The sequence below is a fragment of the Gasterosteus aculeatus genome, chromosome 11 (genome assembly GCF_964276395.1).
Source record: "Gasterosteus aculeatus chromosome 11, fGasAcu3.hap1.1, whole genome shotgun sequence".
Classification (NCBI taxonomy): domain Eukaryota; kingdom Metazoa; phylum Chordata; class Actinopteri; order Perciformes; family Gasterosteidae; genus Gasterosteus; species Gasterosteus aculeatus.
In genome coordinates this window covers 6,875,351-6,891,250 of record NC_135699.1, presented here as the reverse complement: position 1 = coordinate 6,891,250, position 15,900 = coordinate 6,875,351, and the positions used below count along the sequence as shown (strand labels likewise).

The following is a 15,900-nucleotide window of genomic DNA, read 5'->3' as shown; positions in this document are numbered from 1 at the left end:
ATGAAAATAGCACATTACTAATTGTTTGCTGTATGAGGAGAATAAACAGCTTTGATTTAAATTTAGCAAAACAGGGATGAACGTGTTCGGGATTACTGTCTTTGTGGATTCCTCTATTTACATACATGTGTGTGCAAATGTTTGCCAGTCAACAGAGAATCCATTTACGTACATTCTTTGCACCCTAATACGCGGTTTCATGTGTATGCGTCTGTGCAGTAATGTGCATGATACGGTTTTGGCAGCCTTTACCAGCTGCCTGTTTGTCACGACGCCGTGAAGATATTTGTGTGACGTCGGTGCTTTTGCTATATGCAGAGTGTGGCCCAACGCTTGTATGTGCACAGATATGTTTCATGGACTTTAATTGTCTCTCAGTTTTGCGTCAGGTATGAGACTCGGGGACTCTTTTGGGTGACTGCAGAAGAAAGAGAAAATTTTAAAGTTTTAAATCACTGGACGGGGCAGGAGACTTTGGGACGGCACAAAAACATGAATTAAACACAGCCGTTCTTCCCACAACAACTGCTGCTGCTTTCCATTAGAGTGGTTCCACACATGTTGCCAGGACGAGCACCTGACAGCAAGGTCCGCTGTGACAGAGTTGTGCGCTTTTCCTCCATCTGTTCATTCTTTCTCTCACTCTCTTGTTATCCAATCTTTATTTCATTTATTTTGTACTCTTCAAAAACATCAGCTTCTCCTCTCCATCCAGCAGCCAGCCTGAAGCGAGGCCCGTGGGCGCAATCTGGGCGACCGCATTACGACTACAGATGGAGTTTGACAACAAATTGTAATGTATTTTCTTCGGACGGATCCCATCAATCCTCAAGGTTTTGCCTTAGCGGAGTTGTTTGACTGTACAAAGTAAATGTAATTGTAATTAAAGCAGTCATATGAAGTATTGCAATATTTAAACCCAAGATGCCAATGTTCTTCTGACTGGCCCACAACCTCAAATAGAAACATTCTATGCCACTCATTGCAGATTTCTATATAATTCAAACTGACACACTTGGGACTTTAGTTTGAGATCTGCAGCCCATCTCAAAAAATATAGTGAAGATAATTAAAACGTTTCCTGATTGGTTCGTACAGGTACTCCACTGATCATTACTTGTAAAGACTGAAACGTTACTTTAAACCTTCAACTTCAGAACTATCTTTCAGGGATATGAGATCAGTCCAGTTCATGTAGTCATAAAAGAAAGTGTTTTGACCACTTATATGATGCATTTAAGTCATCAATTGGATCTATACTTTACACAGTTTACAGTCTTGGCCAAACGTCCTCTTTGAGAATATCCCTCTGCCGTCTTGTGTTTTCCTTTCTCCTTCGTGGAGCCTTCACAGTCAACTAAATGGACCCACATGCATCACACGTACAGTATTTGCTCATATTCATTAGCGCTTCCTCAAGGCCAAACCAGAGCATCTGTAAGTGTGTCTCTTTCTCCTCTCGCTTTACTCTGCTGCTGTCCTCTCACTCTCTAACCAATCACATCTTCACCCAACATGTTTCTCCATCTTGCAGTCCACCTGTTCTGCTTCAATCAAGACGGATAAATAAGAGCTGCATGAGCCAGAGTCCTGCTGCTACAGCTGGCACAGAACTGCTGTCAAAGACCTCTTCTGCCCTTCTCCTTTTTTATCATCCACTTTTGTTCTTACTGCTTCCTTTTGTCACATTTCACCTCTTGCGTCTTGCTTGTGTTTTAAAAAACAAAGGCGTCAACAGCTGCATTAAGCGGCAACGGGTTAATAAAGGTTTGAAAGCAGCGTGGTCAAGGTGCCTTCTATTTCAGCTGGCAAATGCTCAGCTATCCCACCAATAGTTGTGTGTCCTAGCCATGACTTTGTGCGCTCAGCCAGGATCTCTGGACCTGGTTCCTGGTTTATTGCTCATCAAGGGAACGGAGAAGCATGAGTGAAAAAAAAGATTGGACTGGGTGTGAATTACTGTTTTTCTCCATGAAAATGCATTTTAAGGACTCAGGAAAAATCATTTTCATTCTCTTTCTGTAAATAATTTGATTGATAATCAAATATTTATTTTCAGAGATGCCAAAGTAACTGAAAACTATATATATAACTAAAACTTCTGAATTTGTTTTTACTCAAATTCAAGACAAAACCCAATGTAGTGTCTGCAGGCCTCAACTCGGGCCGCAAACAACGTGCCCCCAAAACCTCATGCAGACATGCATCAAATACACAGCGTATGAGACGGGCCTCTTTGTGTATCCAATGCATAACAATGCCGGAAGTGTGTGTGCGTTGTACGCGTTCTGTGTTTGCTGTGAGGTAAGTCATTCAGCGCATGTGGACCCACAGATCCAGAGGATCATTTTTCTGATAGCAGACAACACAACACGCAAGAACTGTGGGTGTAGAGAGAGAGAAAGAGAGCAAACTGAATCCAGAAATGTCAAGAGACGGGGTGGAAAGGAGCATTGCACCTCAGCGTGTGAGGGATTAGTTATTCAGCGTAGTTTTTTGTGAAATGTCGCTGACATCACTGAGTGGTTGGGACGGAGCTGCTGCTGCAATCGGCCTTTGTTTCTCACTCACTGAGCAGAATAATGAGATGACATTTTCCCTATTCTGCTTTTCTCTTCTTTTCCATCACTTTCCACATTATTTTTCTTCCCCACTGTCTTGACTAATTGGACAGCACAGGTTTATTGTGAAGAAGAATGAAAAGAGAGGATATTCTTCATTAAAAATAGTACTTTAAGATGTAACTGGCTTTAAAGTGGCCCTCAAAAAAGAAATCTTATAATATAAGCAGAATTGGAAGGAAAAATAACAACTAGATAATTAAACAGAATTAAGTGTAACGAAAAACAATTGAATTAGATAATAAAACATGATATCATAATCTGACCACAGCAAATGGATCATTCTTTCTTCGTTATTAAGTCATGAAACATAATTATAAAGGCTTGAAACCAATGATATAATAGAGACGGGGCATGAATGAATGTGGAAAGATAATATGGATCAAACTGGAGCTTAAAACATAAAGGCATTCCTTAGAGATTGACTAAGAGAATATGAAAAACAAACCAAAAGGCAGCCGGAAGTGTTTTGATTGGTAAATGGAGGAAAAGGGCACCATACACTGATTGACTGCCGCCAATGTAGCTTTCTTCTTAAAATGTGGACGAGCACATTAAGAATTACCTGGGGAAGTAAAAAAATGAACAAATCAATTTTGTTTATTAAAAGACTGAGCATCCTGTTGAACCAACACAACTAATGTCACGGGACTCATGCTTCATGCCCTGCAGCTCTCTGCTCCCTCCAGACAGTCAAGTTGCAGTTTCTATCCAAATCAAAAATACCATCACTTCCTCATGATAGCCTTATTAGAGATGTGTTTAGAATTGTCATAATTAGCATATTAAGTATTGGTCAAAAACATGTTTTGTGACTTCCCACCGACCTTGAGCTTTGAACCTCCAAAATATAAACAGTTCATCCTGGAGTGCAAGTGGATGTTTGCGGCAAATAAGAAGTCCTTCCTTCCCTTCAGGCGTTCCTGAGGCATAAAAAGCCCTGTTTATCACTGCTCATCTGTAGTTGCTGGTTATAAATCAGAAGCCTGCTCTGTGCACCACTGTGGGAAGTCAAGGAAAAGGATTGTTTCATATGTTTTTTTACAAGGCAAATACTGCTATTTGCCTTGTAAAAAAAAAAAAAGCGGCAAAGGGTGGTTTGAATTAGCATCGGTTCAGTGCTTCTACACGTTAATGTGGCTGCTTTCAAGTAAAATTACTTCAAATATTAAAATGGAGGTTGGGAACAATGCAAAAATTTATATTTTCACACTCAATGGGAGGTTTTTCTAAACTATTCTTGTCTTTCTAATGCTGCGTGTCTCGCTATCTCCATCTCTCTCCCCCTTTTTCTCTCCCCCTCTTTGCTGCGCTCGTCGGCTTGTAACCTGAGCTGCTGTGGGGTTCCAACACAATGCACGTCAAGTCCTCATCGGTCTTGCTTTGGTTTGTTTTTTTAATTTGCGGGCAGGAACCATTGACACAGACAATACGAGAAAAATTACATTTTGTTTTTTGACATCAAAGCATGCGAACGATTAACGTGGAAACCCTAAATACGAGCATGAGTCTTAATACTCTTCATAATATGCCTCCTTTAAAAGCGCTCAATGTGTCACGCTCTTTGCTTGCTGTCTCTGACACTCTTCAGCGATGACGGGCGGCCGCGTCTCTCTTTGCATATTGTGTCAATGAACATGACATGTACACGTGCCAAACTGCCGTTCCACATCATCATCACAGGGCAGGGACACGATGAACGAGGCCCTGTATTTGTGTGTGTGTGCGTTGGTTGGTTGCGGTTTACATGATGTACACACACATGTGCGTTTTCTTTGCGCCCTCCAGTTTTGGAACAACGGCTTTATATCAGCAGTGAATTTATACCATCATCACAAGGTTTTTTTCCATTTTCACAGTGACCATCCACAGGAAGGCGAGTTGTCGTTAACTATCAGCCTCACAGCGGCTGCGCTTTAGGCAGATGACCAACCAGCCAATAACAAACAGCAGACACAAGGGGTTTCTGTAATGAAATACATTTTTTGCTTCGCTCAATTAAAGGGATTCCCCAGTTGCTTTAAATATTATAAAACGGATTATTCACTCAGTTAGAAATAAACCACATGCAACAATCATTTAGATATACTGTGCATACATATTGTACATTGAGCACTGCACATATACAACACACATTATATGTAGTTGTGTCTATTGGTTTATGCAGTCCATTGGTTTTAGTGCAAAAAGGCACAGCTGCCATGTTTTAAATCGACCTGCTCATCTGCTGTTCCGCAGTGAGAGCTTCTCAGTGAGCTGTGTGATGTTCAGCTGCAGAAGACAGGATAAGAGGTTGCATCGATTCGGTGCTTCACCACCGTGCTTTAATTAAATTTCTCCACATGTACGTGTTTATTTCACCAAAAAAAGGTTCCTTCCATTTACATAATGTGTACCTGTTCTGGCAGATATTCAAGATATTAAATATATTCTCATTGTTTGCAGCAAACACATTTGTTAAAGTGACACTATTGGAATGAGGTTGTGGTGGTTTCATGTGTCTGTGACCGTGATACCGGTGGCCCAATTACCACGTACGTGTGCAGCTAATGAAATTATCGTGCAAACTATTTGCCAACTGCCCATTGTGCATGCTGCAGGTTTGTTTAAGACAAGGGAATGGATGCCGTCATTTAATAAAACATGCAGCCAGAAAACTCAGCTATGAGTCATGCGTCAGCAAACATGGGAGTGAGATTACAAAACCACCAGCTTAATTAGCGCTTTCCCTTCCTTAACCACTTTGCCACTGAGCGTGTCCACCGCTTCAGGTCATTGACCTCTTGTCCTTCTAGATACACACCACTAGTTTTGTCCATTGTTTCCCCATGTAGCTTTTGTGTGTTTGTGTGCGTGTGGTCCTACTCACCCACGGCCTTGAGCGAGGCGTACTTGTTGAAGCCGATTCCCAGGTTGTTGTGAGGGTGAGACAACGCCATGGCCGGGCCCAGGGGAGACAAGGCTGCGTTGTTCAAATGGTTATGATCTGAGTGGGAGAGGAAGAGCAAATCCTTTAATGCTTCCATCAACTAGTGAGAATATTCTCAAGAACTCTGGTACATTGAAGGCTTTTTAGGATTGATTCACAATGTTGGCACACAGTATCTCAAATGTAACATGAATGCCTTTTTTTCAGGAGGACGCAATGGTTAGCTGAGGGTGGACGAACATTTGCGCATTCTATCAAACTTCATTACACACTGTTTCTGCATTCATGTATACAGGTTTTAATGAACCCTTTAGCTGTGCAGGTTCCACAGGACAGAGTTTATAGAAGCATATTGTTGCAATACACACGCAGCTGACAGGCAAATGAAAAACCTGTGATGTAAACAGAATGTCTCCTTTGTGTGCTTTTGTTATTTTCAGTCAGGTTATGAATGTGTTCCCATTGCCGCCCCTGTACACGCATACAGGTTCAGCACTGTGTTCTGCAAGCTAAACCTAACTTAACATTTTTTCCTAAATACTTAATAAAAACAAAACACACATGTTGACGTTTACGGACAAAACATTGAATTAAATCCATTGCTTCCATCACCAAAGTGCATTTGCTCTATCAAGTAAAATTTTATTTTATTTTTGTGTGACAAACAAGCAGATTTTTAAATTATTTTTATTTGTGTGAAGTTCATTAATGAGTAATTAAATGAATCTTTTTTTATTAGATTTTTTAATTTTGCTGTGGTTTATGTGACCACTGGAGTTTTTATGCCGCACGTAAGATGTGAAAAAGTAAAAATGTGTTTTAGATCATTGTTTTGGTTTGAAAACTTTACATTCAGTTTCACTCTTCTAAAAATGTGCCACATGCCGAGCACAGACAGAGTTAGTCACTAGATTGTTAATATTGAGGAGCATTTAGAAGCATAAGAGCCTGATTCCCCACAATCGGTGGAGACCAAAACAGAGCTAAAAGTAAAAAAGTAAAGTGACCATTGGTGATAATTTCATTTCATACAAAACTTCAGAAAGCTGTGTGTGCGTACACATGCAATAGAGCGGGATGTTGACACTCCAACTCTTTCCCACTGGCTTTGAAACCCCCCCTCTAGCATGCGCACAAACAAACCCACAAACATGACTCCCAAGCCCACCGGCCCCATGATGACGGAGACGCAGCACGGAGAATAGAGCGAGGGGGGGTTTTGGGGAGAGGAGAGAGCGGCGAGGGAGCAAGCGAGGCGGCGAGAAAGCCAGGGAGCGAGGGATGTGACACCAGCGCTGACTGATTGAATTAGGAATAGATCTTCACTTCCCCGTGTAATTGATACGGAGTGATGATGCGCTTTGTGCGGCATTGTGCGCGGTCATGCATGACTGTGTATTGTAATTTAATGCGTGTGTAGCTGTTAGTGTGTGTGTAAAAAATGAGTTGTTATAGTCTTTTGTGAACTGCTGGTACCACATGCTCTCCTCACTCACTCACCTGCCAACTCTTTGAAATAAAATGAAATGTAAAGGTCAAGTAATCAAACGCAAACACAAGCCATGTAAACAAAAAGAAATAGCAAAAAAAGCTACATTTTTAGAATCATTTGAGGTCACCACTCAAAAGGGATGAATTCCAAGAGTTTTCCCAATACTTAGGGGTATGGCTGCCAACAGGTGAGCTGGCGGCTATCAGCAAACGCTGCAAACGGCACAAACACCAGTATTGATTGAGCAAACCGTGTTACCTTTGGTGCTAAACGCCAGGCGGGAATAAGTTTCTGTGAAGACGCCGCGGGCTGTGCGGGCGTTATCGGAGCTACCTGCATGTGAGCTCAGAGTGACTACTGGTACTCCCATGCACTCAGATTAATTCACTATGTCTTTAATAAGACTATAGTTGTTTCCAGCTGGATCAGTAATGCACAATTGCAGTGATGCACCTTGGAAGGCAGAATTGTAATGTCTAATATAGTGGGTTGTTTCTTCACATCCACGTCTTTAGACATTGTGACCACGTTCGAGATTGCACGCACACGTGTCAATGGAGGCTACATACATGGTGCTTATGTCATTTAACCCCCCCCAATAACGGCAAGTTTAAAACATTTTAAAAAACAGGTGTCCTACTGTGTTTTTTAAGCGTCCTTGCACCAAGTCAACAACAGTGGAAATAATAAGTGAGAGAGAGAGCGAGAGAGAGAGAGAGAGAGAGTTGAAGGCAAATAAAATCAACTAATTGATGGAAAGCTCCCTGGCCGGTCTCCAGTTTGACCACAGGGCTGTTCCTGGCATTGTGTGTGTCTGTGTGTGTGTGTGTGTGTGTGTGTCTGCGTGTGTGCTGGAGAGAGAGAAAGAGAGAGAGAAATGTAGAGAGGTCTCATTATAAATCTTGTTCAGCCTGCTTTGACAATACTGTACAAAATAACTGCCATGCGTATACGGCATGAGATGTGTACATTTGACACAGAAGTGCATTTTTCTCAAAAACAAAATACAACAAATATCACAAATACAATTTTACCAAACTGTTGCTTTAGGAGTGACACTCATGAATTAGTAACACTTGCTACAGTATTTCTAATTCAAATCAGGGACGTATTTCAAATGAGTCTGCATACATTTATTTTTGTCGCTTGGGTGCAGCCAAATTAGCAGTAAACACAACATCAGCTGATTATGTTTTATATGTTAGCAAACAGTGGCCTACTTACCAGAAGCTATAGAGAAAAATGAGCATTCATTTGAAGTCGTTTTCCTATCCACCTGATGAACATTAATCTCATTTTCTTTTAGCTCTATTTCTGATCTCCTCCAGCTTATCATAGAAATATCGTGTTAATATCAACTATCAGCAGCCTGTTTAGAGCGATGCCTGTCTATTGTTCGAGGCGGTTAAAATACTGCTGATTTCTCAAGTGGTGAATAGTTCAGTATCGGACCGTCAAAATGTAAGCAATGAACTTTGGCTTTTGTCGCAATTATCTATGTCCAATATGAATATTAATGACACCAGCTTTGGTACTTGAATTAGGTTCAGTAGACATGAGGAGCTCATTCAGGCCTGGAAAATGTTTTACTTTATATGCTTGGGATACTGCGTGATCCCAAAATCCCATCATTTTGCAACAGAATTAAATGTGTCTTTGTGAACAGTGTATTTCCATTTTAACACATGATATACGTACATTTTATGACATGTCAGGGCAGCTGCCATTTTTTATGTGTAATTACGTAGGAAATCCTACTACATTCACTTTTCTACTATTCAAACGACCGTACTGAAACAGCAAGAGAGAGCATATTGAAAGGGAATAAATTCTTCCCTGTACTCCGTATTCTTGAATAAATTCTCCCTGAATGTCCTACATTCTCCCTGTGTGTGTGTGTGTGTGTGTGTGTTCATGACTGTGTGCATTCTTTGATGTACTATGGTATGGAGGCCTCAAAGGGGAATCACTCATAAGAATTTAAATTTATGTTTATTAAAGAAAACCAGAGAAGGAAATGAGGATGTAGTTTATATATATATATATATATATATATATATATATATATGTATATGTATATATATGAATGCAGCTCACACTGTGCGTAAGAATAATAACATTTTGATATGGTTTGGAGCATATTATTAAGGAATTATGAGACCTGCACGGCTTGTGCTTGTGCTATTGCGGGGCTTTCTTGCATGCGCATGCATGCTACCGGCATCCATTTTTGTTGCGTGTTTGCGTGGGTGTGGGCGCGTGGTGTGTGCAGCAGGCAGCACAGCACCGCTGGGTGATGGCCTAATTCAGCAGGGCTCAACATCAAAGAGGCAGACTGCTGCAAGGGCTTCAGCCAGCCTTACTCTGACATGACTACTGTCACACACAGAAAGAGGGAGAGACGGAGGGAAAGAGGAGCAGGGGAACATAGATGGAGGGAGTGGCACGGGTAGCGAGAATGGGAGAAAGGGACGAGACTCCCGCGTTTTTCAACGCATTGTGCACAAAACTCACAGGGTGGGAGTTTGACGAGCGCACTTATAGTAGGGTAGAGCACACTGGATGAACAGCCAAGTGGCGTATATGTCACATCAATTCACGTAAGTGTACCAGAGAAGGAGAGGGACCGAGAAAAATAAGGAATGAGAGGGCCGACGGGTCGAAGGAGGCTGTGTAGGACGACTTCTCTTGAAATATTTCTCCATGGGATGCACAGACGACGGCACATTTCATGTATGAGTGTGCAGCAAATAACACAAAGAATGTTCCTAGAGTAATGAACCTGCTGTTTAAGGGACCGGCCTCCATCTCGGGCGACGTGCATGGGAAGTTATTAGAGCAGAAACTACAAAGTCACACACGAGCCCCCTTCACTGCATTACTCTCATACATTTAAACGCATCATTTGTAGCAAATCTAAAGGTCTTCTCTAAAGGAATCGTTCAACAATGTGGGCATTTAACTTTTTTGCAGCTTGTCTGATGAGAAAATAAATGACTCGGTGTGTTAAACATGAGGAAACATATGGTTTGGTTAGCTTAGCATGAAAGTTAATGCATATGTATCCATTGCAACTATAATCTACAAAAAACATACACGTATAATACAGATATTAAAATATTAATATAAGAGCACAAATTGCAAATTCTTTACCGACAACATATGGAAAGATTAATAAATACATGGTGGATGCTGTTCAACTTGCAGTGCAACCTTTTATACGAACTTCAATGGTAAAATAAACTAGAATAGAATAGAATTGGATTGTTTATGGAGGCGACCTAGCCGTTTGGCCAGTGAGCCCAGTGCTGGAACGCGCTCTCATGACGTGACAGTGTTGGTAAAGACGCGGTCGGATGGCCTTTAAAACCTTGATGGATTTTTTTGACAGTCCACCACTAATGCGATGGCATACATGCCGACATGCCAAATGGTCAGTGCACCACTGTATTCATGAGAGTGAATGGTGCAATGATCCTCTAACCCTCAACTAAAATGCCAATGTGTTTCTTTAAATAGAGGGATTGTGTTTTGTCTCTGAATGTGAACATCAAATGTCTCTACTTTGCTTCATGATCGCACACCTCAGCAAATTCAAAAATTTACACCAAGTTTAGCTTTTAGTTATTAGGGGATAAAGTGTACATGAATCAATAGCAGATCTAGAATTACTTCCACAACGTTTAAAACCGTAACTGTGTATAATATACAATCTATATATATATATATATATATATATATATATATATATATATATATATATATATATATATATATATGCTGTATATTGTCACTGTTTATATTGACATATAATGACATCAACTATTTCATTTTAAATGGTGTCAGATACTACAATATGTAAAAACAATGCAAGGTGCATGTAAAATAACTGTGCTCTTTGCATGGGGACGCTGCCATTGAGTGGCATGTGTGTGTTATACGGGCCTCCGTCAGTAATGTTTTTCCAGTATGCTGTAAAAATACACGTATAACGTATGTCGTGCTGCAGTTACTTTGAAGCAGGCAAACCAAACGTCCATAGCGGATGAGCAGATGCTGCTAAGCTGAGTGCTCTTCCTGTCTTCTCCCCTTTGTTCCTCCTATTCTCTCTCCGTGCATCTTTTTATTTTCATCTCTCTCTCTCTATTGCTGTGCATCAGCTAGTGTTTCTGTTTCCTGTCACATGCCTCTTCCGCTCATGTCTCTTCCTCCCTGCACGCTCGTGCCTTACACTCACTGGTTAATTCCATAACTCTTCTCGTCTTGCTCTTTTATTCCCTCTCCCCGGCCATCTGTTGTCTTGCAATGAAGCGATGAAGGCTTTGTGTGGGGAGCACTCATCCACCTGTAATTTTTAAAACCTCTACCATCATTTTTATCGTAATTAAAAGACGGGCAAACAAGCGTGAAAGGGGTTATTTTTGATTCGGTTGTGTTTGCGCTGTATTTCTCAGAAATCCGCCGCGAGAGACTGACATTCTATTTTCCTCAATTGCCACATTTGACGAGCAGTGGAATTTGCCGTGCTGGCCGTCTTTGGTGGCGAAGTCTTTGAGCTGCACGATGACAAATGGCACATCAAGACAGGGACGAAATAACTAGAAAGAGTTGTTGCACGCTACTGCTTACACACTCGTCCGATGCGTCTCTCCCACTTTCTTTCTTTCGTCTCACTTGTGTGTGTGAAATGGAGTAAATGGGTCTAATGAGGAAGTCTCTCACCCCCCCGGCCTTCTCCTTCCATCTCACACTCTATTTGCAGGGTAAACAAGGGCTTATCCCAGGATAACGCCATTATTATCTGACTTCAGCCCTCACAGTGGATGCATTGAACTCTGACTGTCAGTCTGCTCGGCACTTAGTTACGCAATGTAGTGGACCGCTTTATACCTACACACACACACACACACACACACACACACACACACACACACACACACACACACACACACACGCACGCACACACACACACAATGGAGGGGTCATAAACATCGGGAAGTACTTTGAACACCCTAGTTGGAGGGCAAATCAGAGCTAGGATGAATGAAGTATGGCAGAAATGAACACTTACTGAACTTACTACTATTAGTGGTAAGAAGCACATTACGAATGAAACAGGCATTGAAATGAGAGTTTGATATTTACAAATACATTAGCATGTATTTGGTTGGTCATATTTCTGGGCACCTGATGAACGTATTCAGAATATTCACTCTAGAGGACGACAGTGGTGAAACTAACCCAAAAGAAAGCTATTGAAACCATTCGCCGGTTATGTAGTGCAGAGTGTTATATATTATTATTATTGTTGCTTTATACACTGTTCATTCAAAAATATTGATTAGTACAGCATTGAATATATTTATTCCTACAAAAAAAGAAGAAAGATACATTTGGTAGATTGGAGTAAATAGTGATAAATCACAAAAGCAGGAAAGACATAAAAGCTGATGAAGGGAGATGAGGGGGCCAGAGGAGAGACGCCCGAAGGAGAAAGAAAGAGGAGACAAAAGAGCTGTGAGTGTCCATCTTGGTTTTAATCATTGCCAGAATATAGATTAGATGTTTCTAACAGGGGAGAGCAATCAAGTGTCCCACTGAGATCTGGACGGGTTCCTTTCAGCACCATGGACAGCAGTATTAGCCTGAGCACCAAGCCACACCCCACTCATCACTCCTGGGACTTGGATTGGACGGTACAAAGCGACACCAAACGCGGGTGATTTTTTTTTGTGTTGTTTCTATCCTTGTTCCTCCCTCTAGTCCCTCACCTTTTTCCTGTGTCTCAGATGATTTCTCAAGTTGCAGCACATCTAGATTCACAGTCGGGAATATCTAAAACCTTGTATATCAAGTTTCTTATTACAGGCAAACTCTTTGTAGCTGTATGATAATGTGTGTTTGATAATGATCGCATGGAGGTGTTTGCATTATTTTGTTTTTAACAGTAAAGTCAAATGTGTGAGTAAATCTCTTTCATTATCTACACAGAGCTTCAGAGCTTGTGAGGACAGGCGTCTGAAGCCCCACAGCCCCCCCACCCCTCTCTCAAAGTCACTATGACTCATTCCCCTTATCTCTCTCTCTCTCTCTCTCTCTCTCTCTCTCTCCCCTGTTTTCTCTATAATTGTTCTTCAAGGAACAACAAAGCTAACTGCTGGCCGCCGCCTCTTAACTTCTGAGGATTCAATTATTCAAACGAGGTAATTGTACTGCACAGTCATCTCAAACTCACTCGCTGACCCACAGACGCCAACTGATGTTCTTGTTTCATTTTTTTCTGTCTGTGTTTGTAGGCAATCTTGTAACCTTGTGTGTGCATCAAATATACTGTGTGTGTGTGTGTACTTGTGTATTGTCACATGCTCTGTGTGCATGGAGGTGTATATGTTCGTTTTAGCATCATCATCTCAAGCAGCTGCAGATGTTTGAAGAGGTAAAACAATCTTAGTCATGAAACAGAATTCGGGACTCCTTTGAGCTTATTAGCTTGAACTAATGGATCATGAAAACATTTCTCGTCAATTTCCTCGGACTCTGCAGGGTTGTTGCACTGCAGAGGTCAAGTGAGGGTCATTTGTATCTCTCAGCTAACTCATGACATATCTAGAGCAGCCATTGTCCCTTTCTCATTTTCTTACACGTCTGGGGGTGTGACCTGTTTAACCCTCTAATAGCATGATGGAAAAGTGGGCAGCGTGAGCGATTTGGTCCTTTATCTTTGCCTGTTGGGAATTGTAAAACTGAATATGTCATTCCGTCTTCAACAGTTATTTTAGCATTATCTGATTTTATTTTAGCAAAGTATTTTTGGAATCAGAAGCCCATTAACTTGCTTCATTGTGGGCGAAACTAACTAATGAATTAATGATCATAACCCATCTGGTAGATCCGTGTTTGTGCGTTCCACTGCAGTGGGTGCAAACGGGTACCCTCTTTCCTGCTGTACTTAGAGAACCTGTGAATCATCAAGTTAATCTCTGTGATGAACATGCCCTTTCATCACAGAGACCCAGCCGCCCCCGCGGCTTCACTTTACACTCACAAACCTCTGAAAGTCAAAGACGTGCTTGAAGAGGGTCGGCCCATTTCACGTCACAAGAGACGTTCCTTCTGCATGGGTTCTCATTGGAATGAACAAGCACAAACATTGCACTGTTTAACCTTATGGCCTTGCAGCGCACTTGTTTGATATGGTTTTAGCTTCAAAAGCCTTGTAAAAAAAAACGTTCTTAGATACTTGGATCAAATATTTTTTTCATTAAATGATTACTCCTCTCAGTAGTAATTGTATCCTCTCACACCAACACCTGAGGGTGTTGAGTCTGCCCTCCTTTTACTCTAATCACCAACTGGAACGTGAACCTGTCCACTTAAACGCACATTATGTTCTTTCCTTCTGAGCCAACCTGTTACCTGTTGTGTTTTTGTATTGTATAGTTTTTATGAGATACCATGACCAGAAACCATCTGTTTATTCCTTATTATGGTTATTCAGGATTGCATTGCGTAATTTGAAACTAACTCAAAGAAGGTAGAAATTGGGCTTTTGTTGATATAAATCCCTGACATGTATCAATATTATTAACCCATAAAAAACTAATGATTATGTCTCCCTTGCGATAGCTGCAAGCTTGTGTATGTTTCCAAGAAATACATATAAAGATTCTGTTGATTTATAATAAACATTTTTCTGGCAGGTTTAAAAAACAAAAAATGGTTCTGTACCTTTTTTTCACACCTTTATAATTTATTTTATGTGTTCTTTTGTACCAGAATAAACTTAAAGTCTGGAGATTTGCCATTTAGGTCGTGATCATGGGCACATTTTGTACCTAAAAAAGAAGAAAATAATCAATATACATTTTTCTTCCAATAGAATTCATTTTGAGTGTCTGTCATTTTGTCATTTCTTTTTTAACTGATTTTCTAGCTGTCCAAGGTCCGTAATCACTGTTAAAACTTAAGCTGTAGGTGGGAAACCAACATTTGCAGCAATGGGAGGTGTAACCAGTGCAATAAAAACATGTAAACCCAGCAGGTGAGAATAATGAATCAGTCAAAATACAGGCTGTTCGGCTTTGTTTAAAGAATAATTTGTTTTCACTTATTGTTTAAAGAGAGCAAAGAATGAATACTTGATGAATGCCGGCAGCAAGAAACAACAAATACTATATCAGGATGCTAAATCTTCGCTGGTGAGTGTGTGTCAAACAGGCATGCAAAAAAAAGACTTGTAAACGAAAATTGAAAAATCCAACCCAGATGGTCAAGGTAATGTATAAAACAAGACATGGACGAATTCTCTCACCTTCCTCCCCAATTGTTGCCAAGTTGTGTGAAAGAAGATCATCAAACATGGGCTTCATTATGTATGCATGCATCCAGACAGGGAGAAAGGGCACGGTGTGGGCATATCAGTCACCGCATGAAATATTACTGAATCGATCTTTAATGCAGCCAAAGGGAGGTAATAAAAGGTGAGAGCAGAGGCCATGCAGAGGAAGATGGAGGAGAAAATGGAGGAGAAAGAGAGCAGGGAAGGAAAGACTAAGTCAGCGATATGATGAATAGTCCCGAAAGTTTGCTGGAAAAAAAAAGTGAGGAAAGCTTAAGAGAGAGTAAAGTGAAAGAAAAGGAAAAGCATTTCTGACGTGGTTGTGAGGAATTGGGAGCTGCGGGGGAACACGTGTGAGTGTGCGTGGATGCTGTACGTGCTACGAGGCTACATCATTACGGAAGAGCTGCCCTCCACTAGCGTCACTTTAATAGTTCGGCTTCTGAATTGGGCCCAATCTCCTGTGTTGTAATTTGACGTATAATGGGGGACGACAGGGATACCCGATGTGTGTGTTTGC

General features: G+C 41.0%; 1 protein-coding gene across 3 annotated transcripts in view; it reads right to left on the bottom strand.

The window, feature by feature from the left end:
* Positions 1-15,900, bottom strand: part of LOC120827762 (protein shisa-8) — a 69,694-nt gene that overhangs the window by 7,456 nt on the left and 46,338 nt on the right. For all 3 annotated transcript variants that reach the window (XM_040190869.2, XM_078083534.1, XM_040190871.2), the window contains one exon: positions 5,491-5,607. In XM_040190869.2, the coding sequence (XP_040046803.2) occupies positions 5,491-5,607 (117 nt within the window). The remainder of the gene's footprint in view (positions 1-5,490; positions 5,608-15,900) is intronic.